Source organism: Perca fluviatilis, chromosome 16 (genome assembly GCF_010015445.1).
Source record: "Perca fluviatilis chromosome 16, GENO_Pfluv_1.0, whole genome shotgun sequence".
Classification (NCBI taxonomy): domain Eukaryota; kingdom Metazoa; phylum Chordata; class Actinopteri; order Perciformes; family Percidae; genus Perca; species Perca fluviatilis.
In genome coordinates, this window is record NC_053127.1 from 4,437,562 (window position 1) to 4,452,596 (window position 15,035).

Below are 15,035 nucleotides of genomic sequence, written 5' to 3' on the forward strand. Positions count from 1 at the left end.
ATGACTTTTTCGGACATGCTATACTATGACTTTTTTATGACTTTTTCGGCCATACTATACTATGACTTTTTTGACATACTATACTATGACTTTTTATGACTTTTTCGACAAACTATACTATGACTCTTTTTATGACTTTTTCGACATACTATACTATGACTTTTTTATGACTTTTTCGGACATGCTATACTTATGACTTTTTATGACTTTTTTCAACATGCTATACTATGACTTTTTTATGACTTTTTTCAACATACTATACTATGACTTTTTATGACTTTTTTCGACATACTATACTATGACTTTTTCGACATACTATACTATGATTTTTATGACTTTTTTCGACATACTATACTATGACTTTTTTATGACTTTTTTCGGACATACTATACTATGACTTTTTTATGACTTTTTTCGGACATGTTACACTATTACTTTTATGACTTTTTTGACATACTATACTATGACTTTTATGACTTTTTTGACATACTATACCATGACTTTTTGAGACACTACTATGACTTTTTGTCTCTCCATCATGATGTTCACCACACGGTCCTCCATCATGATGATGTCACCACGGGTCCTCCATCATGATGATGTCACCATGGGTCTCATCACCAGAGAATGTTTTCATCCGTGCACATTTTAATAAATATTTGTTCACTCTAAATGAGTCTGTCCTTATTGAATGAATTTTCATGACTTTTTCGACATGCTATACTATGACTTTTTCGACATACTATACTATGACTTTTTTTATGACTTTTTTCGACATACTATACTATGACTTTTTATGACTTTTTTGACATAAAATTATTTTTCGACATACTATACTATGACTTTTTTTCGACATACTATACTTATGATCTTTTTTATGACTTTTTTCGGCACATACTTTACTTTCATGACTTTTTATGACTTTTTTTCGACATACTATACTATGACTTTTATGACTTTTTTTCGACATACTATACTATGACTTTTTATGACTTTTTTTGACATATAATATAACTTTTTTATGATTTTCGACATATTATACTATGACTTTTTAGATTTTTCGACATACTATACTATGACTTTTTATGATTTTCGACATATACTATAACTTTTTATGATTTTCGACATATTATACTATGACTTTTTATGACTTTTTTCGACATATACTATAACTTTTTAATGATTTTCGACATATTATACTATGACTTTTTAGATTTTTCGACATACTATACTATGACTTTTTTTATGATTTTCGACATATTGTACTATGACTTTTTTATGATTTTCGGCATACTATACTATGATTTTTTTTATTTTTCGACATACCATACTACGATTTTTTATGATTTTTTCAACATACTATACTATGATTTTTTTTTTTTTTCGACATACTATACTATGACTTTTTATGAGTTTTTTCGACATATTATACTATGACTTTTTTATGACTTACTTTTAGAGACACTACTATGACTTTTTGTCCTCCATCATGATGATATCCCACGGGTCCTCCATCGATGATGTCACCACCGGTTCCTCCATCATGATGATGTCACCACGGGTCCTCCATCATGATGATGTCACCACGGGTCCTCCATCATGATGATGTCACCATGGGTCATCATCCAGAGAATGTTTTTCATCCGCGTGCACATTTTAATAAATATTTGTTCACTCTAAATGAGTCTGTCCTTATTGAATGAATTTTCATGACTTTTTCGACATGCTATAATTTTTCGACTTTTTATGACTTTTTCGACATACTATACTATGATTTTTTATGACTTTTTCGCACCTACGTACTATGACTTTTTTATGACTTTTTTCGACATGCTATACTATGACTTTTTTATGACTTTTTTCGACATACTATACTATGACTTTTTTATGACTTTTTTCGACATGCTATACTATGACTTTTTTATGACTTTTTTCAACATGCTATACTATGACTTTTTTATGACTTTTTTCGACATGCTATACTATGACTTTTTCGACATACTATACTATGACTTTTTCATGACTTTTTCCGACATACTACACTATGTTTTTTCGACATACTATACTATGACTTTTTCCGACATACTATACTATGACTTTTTTATGACTTTTTTCGACATACTATACTATGACTTTTTTATGACTTTTTTCGACATACTATGACTTTTTTATGACTTTTTTCGACATGTTACACTATTACTTTTATGACTTTTTTGACATACTATACTATGACTTTTATGACTTTTTTGACATACTATACTATGACTTTTTGAGTTTTTTCGACATACTATACTATGACTTTTTGAGTTTTTTCGACATACTATACTATGACTTTTTTATGACTTTTTTCGACATACTATACTATGACTTTTTTATGACTTTTTTCGACATACTATACTATTTACTATGACTTTTATGACTTTTTCGACATACTATACTATGACTTTTTCGACATACTATACTATGACTTTTTTATGACTTTTTTCGACATACTATACTATGACTTTTTTTACTTTTTTCGACATACTATACTATGACTTTTTTATGACTTTTTTCGACATACTATACTATGACTTTTTCGACATACTATACTATGACTTTTTTCGACATGTTACACTATTACTTTTATGACTTTTTTGACATACTATACTATGACTTTTATGACATACTATACTATGACTTTTATGACTTTTTTGACATACTATACTATGACTTTTTTATGACTTTTTTCGACATACTATACTATGACTTTTTGAGTTTTTTCGACATACTATACTATGACTTTTTTATGACTTTTTTCGACATGTTACACTATTACTTTTATGACTTTTTTGACATACTATACTATTACTTTTATGACTTTTTTGACATACTATACTATGACTTTTATGACTTTTTTGACATACTATACTATGACTTTTTTATGACTTTTTTCGACATACTATACTATGACTTTTTGAGTTTTTTCGACATACTATACTATGACTTTTCGACACAATATTATGACTTTTTTTGACATAGGCCCACTATACTGACGTTTTCGACATACTATACTATGACTTCGATATACTATGACTTCGATATACTATGACTTCGATATACTATGACTTCGATATACTAGGACTTTTTTGACATACTAGACAATGATTTTTTTTCGACATACTATACTGACTTTTTGAGACACTATACTATGTCTTTATATGACATTTTTTCAACATACTATGACTTTTTTCGACACATTGACTTTTTTTTACATAGGCATACTATACTGACTTTTTCGACATACTATGACCTTTTTTCGACATACTATGACTTTATAACTATACCATTACAAAATGTATTTGCTCCTTTAAATCAGTTCATGTAAGAACAACCCAACAGATGTAACTCAGTTTTTATTTGAACAGTTTATTGTAAATCAGTGGAACATCAGAGTTGCTTTCTTCAGTCTGAATCCACAGTCCAGTCCTGATCCCCGTCTCAAGCCCCGCGGGTCTTCTCTGGTCCAAACAATCCTTCTAGAACAGGGCTGTCAAACTCAGTTTCCCAGAGGGCCACACTGGAAAAGGAGAACCACACCGAGGGGCCAGACATGCAGAGTTTACTGACAGGCTTCTGTTACTGCATGCCACTTTTTTTTAACATTTCAGTAGCTTTTTTTTAACTAATTTTTGTTGTTTTCGTTCCGACTTTGTTGTGGCTTTCTCAGACATTTGTCACCTTTTTGTAAATGTTATTTTTTCCGACATTTTTTCAACGCTTTTTGTCACATATTTGTCGACATGAAGCCCTACGAAAGTCATCAAAAAGAGTTCCTTTAGCCGTCAGAGAATTTAGCAAATCGAGCAAAATCGATTATACATTTCTGTTCCGCAAGCCTGAATGTGAAAACTCTCTGTTTCTCGGGGAATTTGGGGAGTCTCAGAGTCCAGCAAATGTGCCCAAATTCTGCCATTTCCCGTGTTTTTGGTTTTGGCGCACAACTAGGCGAGCCAAAATCTACTGCTGAGTTTGACACGAGTTCTAGAAAGCTAAAACTGATGACGATTTTCCATTAAATGGTACCTGCTCGACTCGCTGTGCATCCGCTTTCCATTGCAGATTTTAGTACCGCCTCAGCGTGGCTGGTCGTCATAGCGACTGCCGTGGGCGTGGCTTGGTAGCGTTGCCAATTCCCCCCCCCACCTGACTCATTTCCTGGTTCTCCTTCTCCATCAACAACATGAAATCAAAGAGAGAGTTAACTTCTCCTGCTCCAGATGTCCCACCTCAGTCAGAAAGAACAGAGGAGACACTTTGGTCATATATATATATATATATATATGACTCTAGAGTCATATATATATATATATATATGACTCTAATATATATATATATATATATATATATATATATATTATATATATATATATATATATATATATGACTCTAGAGTCGGCACTCGCTCTGGAGCTAATCGCCATCACTCTCTCACTGATCCCTCGCTCTATCTCACACACACACATGTCTGTATTACTATCTTTGTGGGGACATATTGAGATAATGCATTCCCTAACCCTTACCCTAACCTTAACCATCACAACTAAATGCCTAACCTTAACCCTTACCCTAACCTTAACCATCACAACTAAATGCCTAACCTTAACCCTTACCCTCACCCTAACCATAACCTAATTCTAACCCTAGTCCTAAAACCAAGTCTTAACCCTGAAACAGCCCTTTAACCTTGTGGGGACCAGCATTTTGGTCCCCACGAGGCTGTCCGGACCCCACAAGTATACTGTAGTCCACGGTTTTTGGTGAGAACAGTAGCAGGCGGTCAACCGGTGCGATTCATTCAACAACAACAACAACAACAACAACAACAAAAAAGAGGAGAAGAGAAAGATCCTTCGTCTTCAGTCGCGCCGTCATAAAGCGTCGTAGTCGTCCTCGTCTTCGTGCTTCCTCTTCAGCGAGTCGCCGCTACCGCCACCGCCACCGCCGGCGCCGGCCGAGCTCTGCGACACCATGTTGGCGGTGATGAGGATGTTCTTGGAGCCAATCAGAGACGGGTTGATGAGCACGTTGGAGACGGCGGGCGTGGAGGGTGTGACTGTCGGGAGGAGGAGGAGGAGGAGGAGGAAGAGGAGGAGGAGGGAGGAGGAGGAGGAGGAGGAGGAGGAGGAGGAAGAGGAGGAGGAGGAGGAGGAGGAGGAAGAGGAGGAGGAAGAGGAGGAGGAAGAGGAGGAGGAGGAGGAAGAGGAGGAGGAAGAGGAGGAGGAGGAAGAGAGGAAGAAGAGGAAGAGGAGGAGGAGGAGGAAGAGGAGGAGGAAGAGGAGGAGGAAGAGGAGGAGGAGAAGGAGGAGGAGGAGGAGGAGGAAGAGGAGGAGGAGGAAGAGGAGGAGGAGGAAGAGGAGGAGGAGGAAGAGGAGGAGGAAGAGGAGGAGGAGGAAGAGGAGGAGGAGGAGGAAGAGGAGGAGGAGAAGAAGAGGCAGCGTTAAAACTCATGTTCGTCGACTTTTTAATAACTTTTAGACATGCTATACTATGACTTTTTAATGACTTTTAGACATACTATACTATGACTTTTTAATAACTTTTAGACATACTATACTATGACTTTTTAATAACTTTTAGACATACTATACTATGACTTTTTAATAACTTTTAGACATACTATACTATGACTTTTTAATAACTTTTAGACATACTATACTATGACTTTTTAATAACTTTTAGACATGCTATACTATGACTTTTTAATAACTTTTAGACATGCTATACTATGACTTTTTAATAACTTTTAGACATACTATACTATGACTTTTTAATAACTTTTAGACATACTATACTATGACTTTTTAATAACTTTTAGACATACTATACTATGACTTTTTAATAACTTTTAGACATGCTATACTATGACTTTTTAATAACTTTTAGACATACTATACTATGACTTTTTAATAACTTTTAGACATGCTATACTATGACTTTTTATGACTTTTAGACATGCTATACTATGACTTTTTAATAACTTTTAGACATACTATACTATGACTTTTTAATAACTTTTAGACATGCTATACTATGACTTTTAATGACTTTTAGACATGCTATACTATGACTTTTTAATGACTTTTAGACATACTATACTATGACTTTTTTTATGATTTTCGACATACTGTACTATGACTTTTTTTATGATTTTCGACATACTATACTATGACTTTTTAATAACTTTTAGACATACTATACTATGACTTTTTAATAACTTTTAGACATACTATACTATGACTTTTTAATGACTTTTAGACATACTATACTATGACTTTTTAATGATTTTTCGACATACTATACTATGACTTTTTTTATGATTTTCGACATACTGTACTATGACTTTTTTTATGATTTTCGACATACTGTACTATGACTTTTTTTTATGATTTTCGACATACTATACTATGACTTTTTTATGATTTTCGACATACTATACTATGACTTTTTTATGACTTTTCGACATATACTATGACTTTTTATGAGTTTTTTCAACATAACTATACTATGACTTTTTTCAACATAACTATGCTATGACTTTTTTCAACATAACTATACTATGACTTTTTATGACATTTTCGACACTGCTTTGACTTTTTTCTACATATGCTATGGTATGACTTTTTAGACATGCTATACTATGACTGTATCGACATACTATACTATGACTTTTTTATGACTTTTCGACATACTATACTATGACTTTTTTATGACTTTTCGACATACTATACTATGACTTTTTTATGACTTTTCGACATACTATACTATGACTTTTTATGAGTTTTTCGACATACTATACTATGACTTTTTTCGACATACTATACTATGACTTTTTATGACTTTTCGACATACTATACTATGACTTTTTATGACTTTTCGACATACTATACTATGACTTTTTATGACTTTTCGACATACTATACTATGACTTTTTTATGACTTTTCGACATACTATACTATGACTTTTTATGAGTTTTTTCGACATACTATACTATGACTTTTTATGACTTTTAGACATACTATACTATGACTTTTTATGACTTTTCGACATACTATACTATGACTTTTTTATGACTTTTCGACATACTATACTATGACTTTTTATGAGTTTTTTCGACATACTATACTATGACTTTTTAGACATGCTATCCTATGACTGTATCGACATGCTATACTATGACTTTTTGAGACACTACTATGACTTTTTGTCCTCCATCATGATGATGTCACCACGGGTCCTCCATCATGATGATATCACCACGGGTCCTCCATCATGATGATGTCACCACGGGTCCTCCATCATGATGATGTCACCACGGGTCCTCCATCATGATGATGTCACCATGGGTCTCATCACCAGAGAATGTTTTTCATCCGTGCACATTTTAATAAATATTTGTTCACTCTAAATGAGTCTGTCCTTATTGAATGAATTTTCATGACTTTTTTCGACATGCTATACTATGACTTTTTTATGACTTTTTTCAACATGCTATACTATGACTTTTTTATGACTTTTTCGACATACTATACTATGACTTTTTTATGACTTTTTTCAACATGCTATACTATGACTTTTTTATGACTTTTTCGACATACTATACTATGACTTTTTTATGACTTTTTTCAACATGCTATACTATGACTTTTTCCGACATACTATACTATGACTTTTTTATGACTTTTTCAACATACTATACTATGACTTTTTCGACATACTATACTATGACTTTTTTATGACTTTTTTCGACTTACTATACTATGACTTTTTCGACATACTATACTATGACTTTTTTATGACTTTTTTCGACATACTATACTATGACTTTTATGAGTTTTTTCGACATACTATACTATGACTTTTTATGACTTTTTTCGACATACTATACTATGACTTTTTTATGAGTTTTTTTGACATACTATACTATGACTTTTTTAGATTTTTCGACATACTATACTATGACTTTTTTATGATTTTCGACATATACTATGACTTTTTTATGATTTTCGACATATACTATAACTTTTTTATGATTTTCGACATATTATACTATGACTTTTTATGACTTTTTTCGACATATACTATGACTTTTTAATGATTTTCGACATATTATACTATGACTTTTTTAGATTTTTCGACATATTGTACTATGACTTTTTTAGATTTTTCGACATACTATACTATGACTTTTTTATGATTTTCGACATATTGTACTATGACTTTTTTATGATTTTGCACATACTATACTATGACTTTTTTATGAGTTTTTTCGACATACTATACTATGACTTTTTTATGACTTTTTTCGACATATTGTACTATGACTTTTTTATGATTTTCGACATACTATACTATGACTTTTTTATGACTTTTTTCGACATATTGTACTATGACTTTTTTATGATTTTCGACATACTATACTATGACTTTTTTTATGATTTTTTTCGACATACTATACTATGACTTTTATGACTTTTTTCGACATACTATACTATGACTTTTTTATGACTTTTTTCGACATACTATACTATGACTTTTTTATGACTTTTTTCGACATACTATACTATGACTTTTTATGACTTTTTTCGACATATACTATAACTTTTTAATGATTTTCGACATATTATACTATGACTTTTTTAGATTTTTCGACATACTATACTATGACTTTTTTATGATTTTCGACATATACTATGACTTTTTTATGATTTTCGACATATACCATAACTTTTTATGATTTTCGACATATACTATAACTTTTTTATGATTTTCGACATATTATACTATGACTTTTATGACTTTTTTTCGTTATACATTATAATGATTTATACCATGATCTTTTGAGATTTTCATTATTCATACTATACGACTTTTTATGATTTTCGACATTACCATAAGGCTTTTTTTATGATTTTCGACATATTATACTATGACTTTTTTATGATTTTCGACATGCTATACTATGACTTTTTATGAGTTTTTTATTTTTCGGACATACTATACTATGACTTTTTATGAGTTTTTTTCGACATACTTACTATGACTTTTTATGAGTTTTTTCAACCAACTATACTATGACTTTTTAGACATGCTATCCTATGACTGTATCGACATGCTATACCATGACTTTTTGAGACACTACTATGACTTTTTGTCCTCCATCATGATGATGTCACCACGGGTCCTCCATCATGATGATGTCACCACGGGTCCTCCATCATGATGATGTCACCATGGGTCTCATCACCAGAGAATGTTTTTCATCCGTGCACATTTTAATAAATATTTGTTCACTCTAAATGAGTCTGTCCTTATTGAATGAATTTTCATGACTTTTTCGACATGCTATACTATGACTTTTTCGACATACTATACTATGACTTTTTTATGACTTTTTTCGACATACTATACTATGACTTTTTATGACTTTTTTCGACATACTATACTATGACTTTTATGACTTTTTTCGACATACTATACTATGACTTTTCGACATACTATACTATGACTTTTTCGACATACTATACTATGACTTTTTATGACTTTTTTCGACATACTATACTATGACTTTTATGACTTTTTTCGACATACTATACTATGACTTTTTATGACTTTTTTCGACATATAATATAACTTTTTAATGATTTTCGACATATTATACTATGACTTTTTTAGATTTTTCGACATACTATACTATGACTTTTTTATGATTTTCGACATATACTATAACTTTTTTATGATTTTCGACATATTATACTATGACTTTTTATGACTTTTTTCGACATATACTATAACTTTTTAATGATTTTCGACATATTATACTATGACTTTTTTAGATTTTTCGACATACTATACTATGACTTTTTTTTATGATTTTCGACATATTGTACTATGACTTTTTTATGATTTTCGACATACTATACTATGACTTTTTTTTATTTTTCGACATACTATACTATGACTTTTTATGAGTTTTTTCAACATACTATACTATGACTTTTTTTTATTTTTCGACATACTATACTATGACTTTTTATGAGTTTTTTCGACATATTATACTATGACTTTTTTATGACTTACTTTTAGAGACACTACTATGACTTTTTGTCCTCCATCATGATGATATCACCACGGGTCCTCCATCATGATGATGTCACCACGGGTCCTCCATCATGATGATGTCACCACGGGTCCTCCATCATGATGATGTCACCACGGGTCCTCCATCATGATGATGTCACCATGGGTCTCATCACCAGAGAATGTTTTTCATCCGTGCACATTTTAATAAATATTTGTTCACTCTAAATGAGTCTGTCCTTATTGAATGAATTTTCATGACTTTTTTCGACATACTATACTATGACTTTTTTATGACTTTTTTCGACATACTATACTATGACTTTTTTATGACTTTTTTCGACATGCTATACTATGACTTTTTATGACTTTTTTCGACATACTATACTATGACTTTTTTCGACATACTATACTATGACTTTTTTATGACTTTTTTCGACATACTATACTATGACTTTTTATGACTTTTTTCGACATACTATACTATGACTTTTTTATGACTTTTTTCATCATGCTATACTATGACTTTTTTATGACTTTTTTCAACATGCTATACTATGACTTTTTTATGACTTTTTTCAACATACTATACTATGACTTTTTTATGACTTTTTTCGACATACTATACTATGACTTTTTCGACATACTATACTATGACTTTTTTATGACTTTTTTCGACATACTATACTATGACTTTTTAATGACTTTTTTCGACATACTATACTATGACTTTTTTATGACTTTTTTCGACATGTTACACTATTACTTTTATGACTTTTTTGACATACTATACTATGACTTTTATGACTTTTTTGACATACTATACCATGACTTTTTGAGACACTACTATGACTTTTTGTCCTCCATCATGATGATGTCACCACGGGTCCTCCATCATGATGATGTCACCACGGGTCCTCCATCATGATGATGTCACCATGGGTCTCATCACCAGAGAATGTTTTTCATCCGTGCACATTTTAATAAATATTTGTTCACTCTAAATGAGTCTGTCCTTATTGAATGAATTTTCATGACTTTTTCGACATGCTATACTATGACTTTTTCGACATACTATACTATGACTTTTTTATGACTTTTTTCGACATACTATACTATGACTTTTTATGACTTTTTTCGACATACTATACTATGACTTTTATGACTTTTTTCGACATACTATACTATGACTTTTTATGACTTTTTTCGACATATAATATAACTTTTTAATGATTTTCGACATATTATACTATGACTTTTTTAGATTTTTCGACATACTACATGACTTCCTGCTTTTTATGATTTTCGACATATACTATAACTTTTTTATGATTTTCGACATATTATACTATGACTTTTTATGACTTTTTTTGACATATACTATAACTTTTAATGATTTTCGACATATTATACTATGACTTTTTTAGATTTTTCGACATACTATACTATGACTTTTTTTTATGATTTTCGACATATTGTACTATGACTTTTTTATGATTTTCGACATACTATACTATGACTTTTTTTTATTTTTCGACATACTATACTATGACTTTTTATGAGTTTTTTCAACATACTATACTATGACTTTTTTTTATTTTTCGACATACTATACTATGACTTTTTATGAGTTTTTCGACATATTATACTATGACTTTTTATGCTTATTTACATATAACTTTTGTCCTCCATCATGATGATATCACCCGGGTCCTCCATCATGATGATGTCACCTCGGTCCTCCATCATGATGATGTCACCACGGGTCCTCCATCATGATGATGTCACCACCGGGTCCTCCATCATGATGATGTCACCATGGGTCTCATCACCAGAGAATGTTTTTCATCGCGATTTTATGTTTTTCAACATACTATACTATGACTTTTTTATGACTTTTTCGACATACTATACTATGACTTTTTTATGACTTTTTTCGACATACTATACTATGACTTTTTTATGACTTTTTTTCGACATACTATACTATGACTTTTTTATGACTTTTTTTCAACATACTATACTATGACTTTTTTATGACTTTTTTCAACATGCTATACTATGACTTTTTTATGACTTTTTCGACATACTATACTATGACTTTTTTATGACTTTTTTCAACATGCTATACTATGACTTTTTTCGACATACTATACTATGACTTTTTTATGACTTTTTTCGACATACTATACTATGACTTTTTTATGACTTTTTTAATACTTAACTTATGACTTTTTCGACATACTATACTAGACTTTTTTATGACTTTTTTTCGACATACTATACTATGACTTTTTATGAGTTTTTTCGACATACTATACTATGACTTTTTTATGACTTTTTCGACATACTATACTATGACTTTTTTTGGTTTTTGACATACTATACTATGACTTTTTTATGACTTTTTTCGACATACTATACTATGACTTTTTATGACTTTTTTGACATATACTATAACTTTTTAATGATTTTCGACATATTATACTATGACTTTTTTTATTTTTCGACATACTATACTATGACTTTTTATGATTTTCGACATATACTTGACTTTTTATGATTTTCGACATATACTATAACTTTTTTATGATTTTCGACATATTATACTATGACTTTTTATGATTTTTTTCGACTATATACTGTGTCTTTTAATGATTTTCGACATATTATACTATGACTTTTTTAGATTTTTCGACATATTGTACTTCTATGACTTTTTTAGATTTTTCGACATACTATACTATGACTTTTTTATGATTTTCGACATATTGTACTATGACTTTTTTATGATTTTCGACATACTATACTATGACTTTTTTATGAGTTTTTTCGATACTATACTATGACTTTTTATGACTTTTTTCGCCATATTGTACTATATGACTTTTTTATGATTTTGACATACTATACTATGACTTTTTATGACTTTTTCGACATATTGTACTATGACTTTTTTATGATTTTCGACATACTATACTATGACTTTTTATGATTTTTTCGACATACTATACTATGACTTTTATGACTTTTTCGGCATACTATACTATGACTTTTTATGACTTTTTCGACATACTATACTATGACTTTTTTATGACTTTTTTCGACATACTATACTATGACTTTTTGACTTTTTCGACATATACTATAACTTTTTAATGATTTTCGGCATATTATACTATGACTTTTTAGATTTTTCGACATACTATACTATGACTTTTTTATGATTTTCGACATATACTATGACTTTTTATGATTTTCGACATATACTATAACTTTTTTTATGATTTTCGACATATACTACTACTTTTTATGATTTTCGACATATTATACTATGACTTTTTATGACTTTTTCGACATATGACTGGTTTTTTATGATTTTCGACATATTATACTATGACTTTTTAGATTTTTCGACATACTATACTATGACTTTTTATGATTTTCGACATACTATACTATGGCTTTTTTTATGATTTTCGACAATATACTATGACTTTTTTATGATTTTCGACATGCTATACTATGACTTTTTTATGAGTTTTTTATTTTTCGACATACTATACTATGACTTTTTATGATTTTTTCCGACATACTATACTATGACTTTTTATGAGTTTTTTCGACATACTATACTATGACTTTTTAGACATGCTATCCTATGACTGTATCGACATGCTATACCATGACTTTTTAGAGACACTACTATGACTTTTTGTCCTCCATCATGATGATGTACCACGGGTCCTCCATCATGATGATGATATCCCGGTCCTCCATCATGATGATGTCACCATGGGTCTCATCACCAGAGAATGTTTTTCATCCGTGCGCATTTTAATAAATATTTGTTCACTCTAAATGAGTCTGTCCTTATTGAATGAATTTTCATGACTTTTTCGACATGCTATACTATGACTTTTTCGACATACTATACTATGATTTTTATGACTTTTTCGACATACTATACTATGACTTTTTATGACTTTTTTCCGACATACTATACTATGACTTTTATGACTTTTTTCGACATACTATACTATGACTTTTTATGACTTTTTCGACATATAATATAACTTTTTAATGATTTTCGACATATTATACTATGACTTTTTAGATTTTCGACATACTATACTATGACTTTTTTTTGATTTTCGACATATACTATAACTTTTTTATGATTTTCGACATATTATACTATGACTTTTTATGACTTTTTTCGACATATACTATAACTTTTTAATGATTTTCGACATATGTACTCGCGACTTTTTATGATTTTCGGCATACTATACTATGACTTTTTTTATTTTTCGACATACTATACTATGACTTTTTATGAGTTTTTTCAACATACTTACTATGACTTTTTTTTTATTTTTCGACATACTATACTATGACTTTTTATGAGTTTTTCGACATATTATTATACTATGACTTTTTTATGACTTACTTTTAGAGACACTACTATGACTTTTTGTCCTCCATCATGATGATATCACCGGGTCCTCCATCATGATGATGTCTCACCGGGTCCTCCATCATGATGATGTCACCACGGGTCCTCCATCATGATGATGTCCATCGGTCCTCCATCATGATGATGTCACCATGGGTCTCATCACCAGAGAATGTTTTTCATCCGTGCACATTTTAATAAATATTTGTTCACTCTAAATGAGTGTCCTTATTGAATGAATTTTCATGACTTTTTTTTCGACGTACTATGACTTTTTATGACTTTTTTTACCATACTATACTATGACTTTTTTATGACTTTTTTCGCCATACTATACTGGGCTTTTTATGACTTTTTCAACATACTATGACTTTTTATGACTTTTTTTAACGCTTGACTTTTTTCTGTTTTTTCAACATACTATACTATGACTTTATAGCAATACGTAATACCGCG

At 30.5% G+C, this 15,035-nt stretch overlaps 2 protein-coding genes across 2 annotated transcripts in view; both read right to left on the reverse strand.

The window, feature by feature from the left end:
* LOC120544555 (E3 ubiquitin-protein ligase Siah2-like) overlaps positions 1-15,035 on the reverse strand; it is a gene marked incomplete at its 3' end in the record, with an annotated part of 540,100 nt that overhangs the window by 155,789 nt on the left and 369,276 nt on the right.
* Positions 4,676-5,095, reverse strand: taf9 (TAF9 RNA polymerase II, TATA box binding protein (TBP)-associated factor; the record flags this gene model as incomplete). The annotated part of the gene is given in 1 exon segment (XM_039778421.1): positions 4,676-5,095. A coding segment is annotated over 1 exon segment (185 nt), but the record flags the coding sequence as incomplete, so codon positions are not given.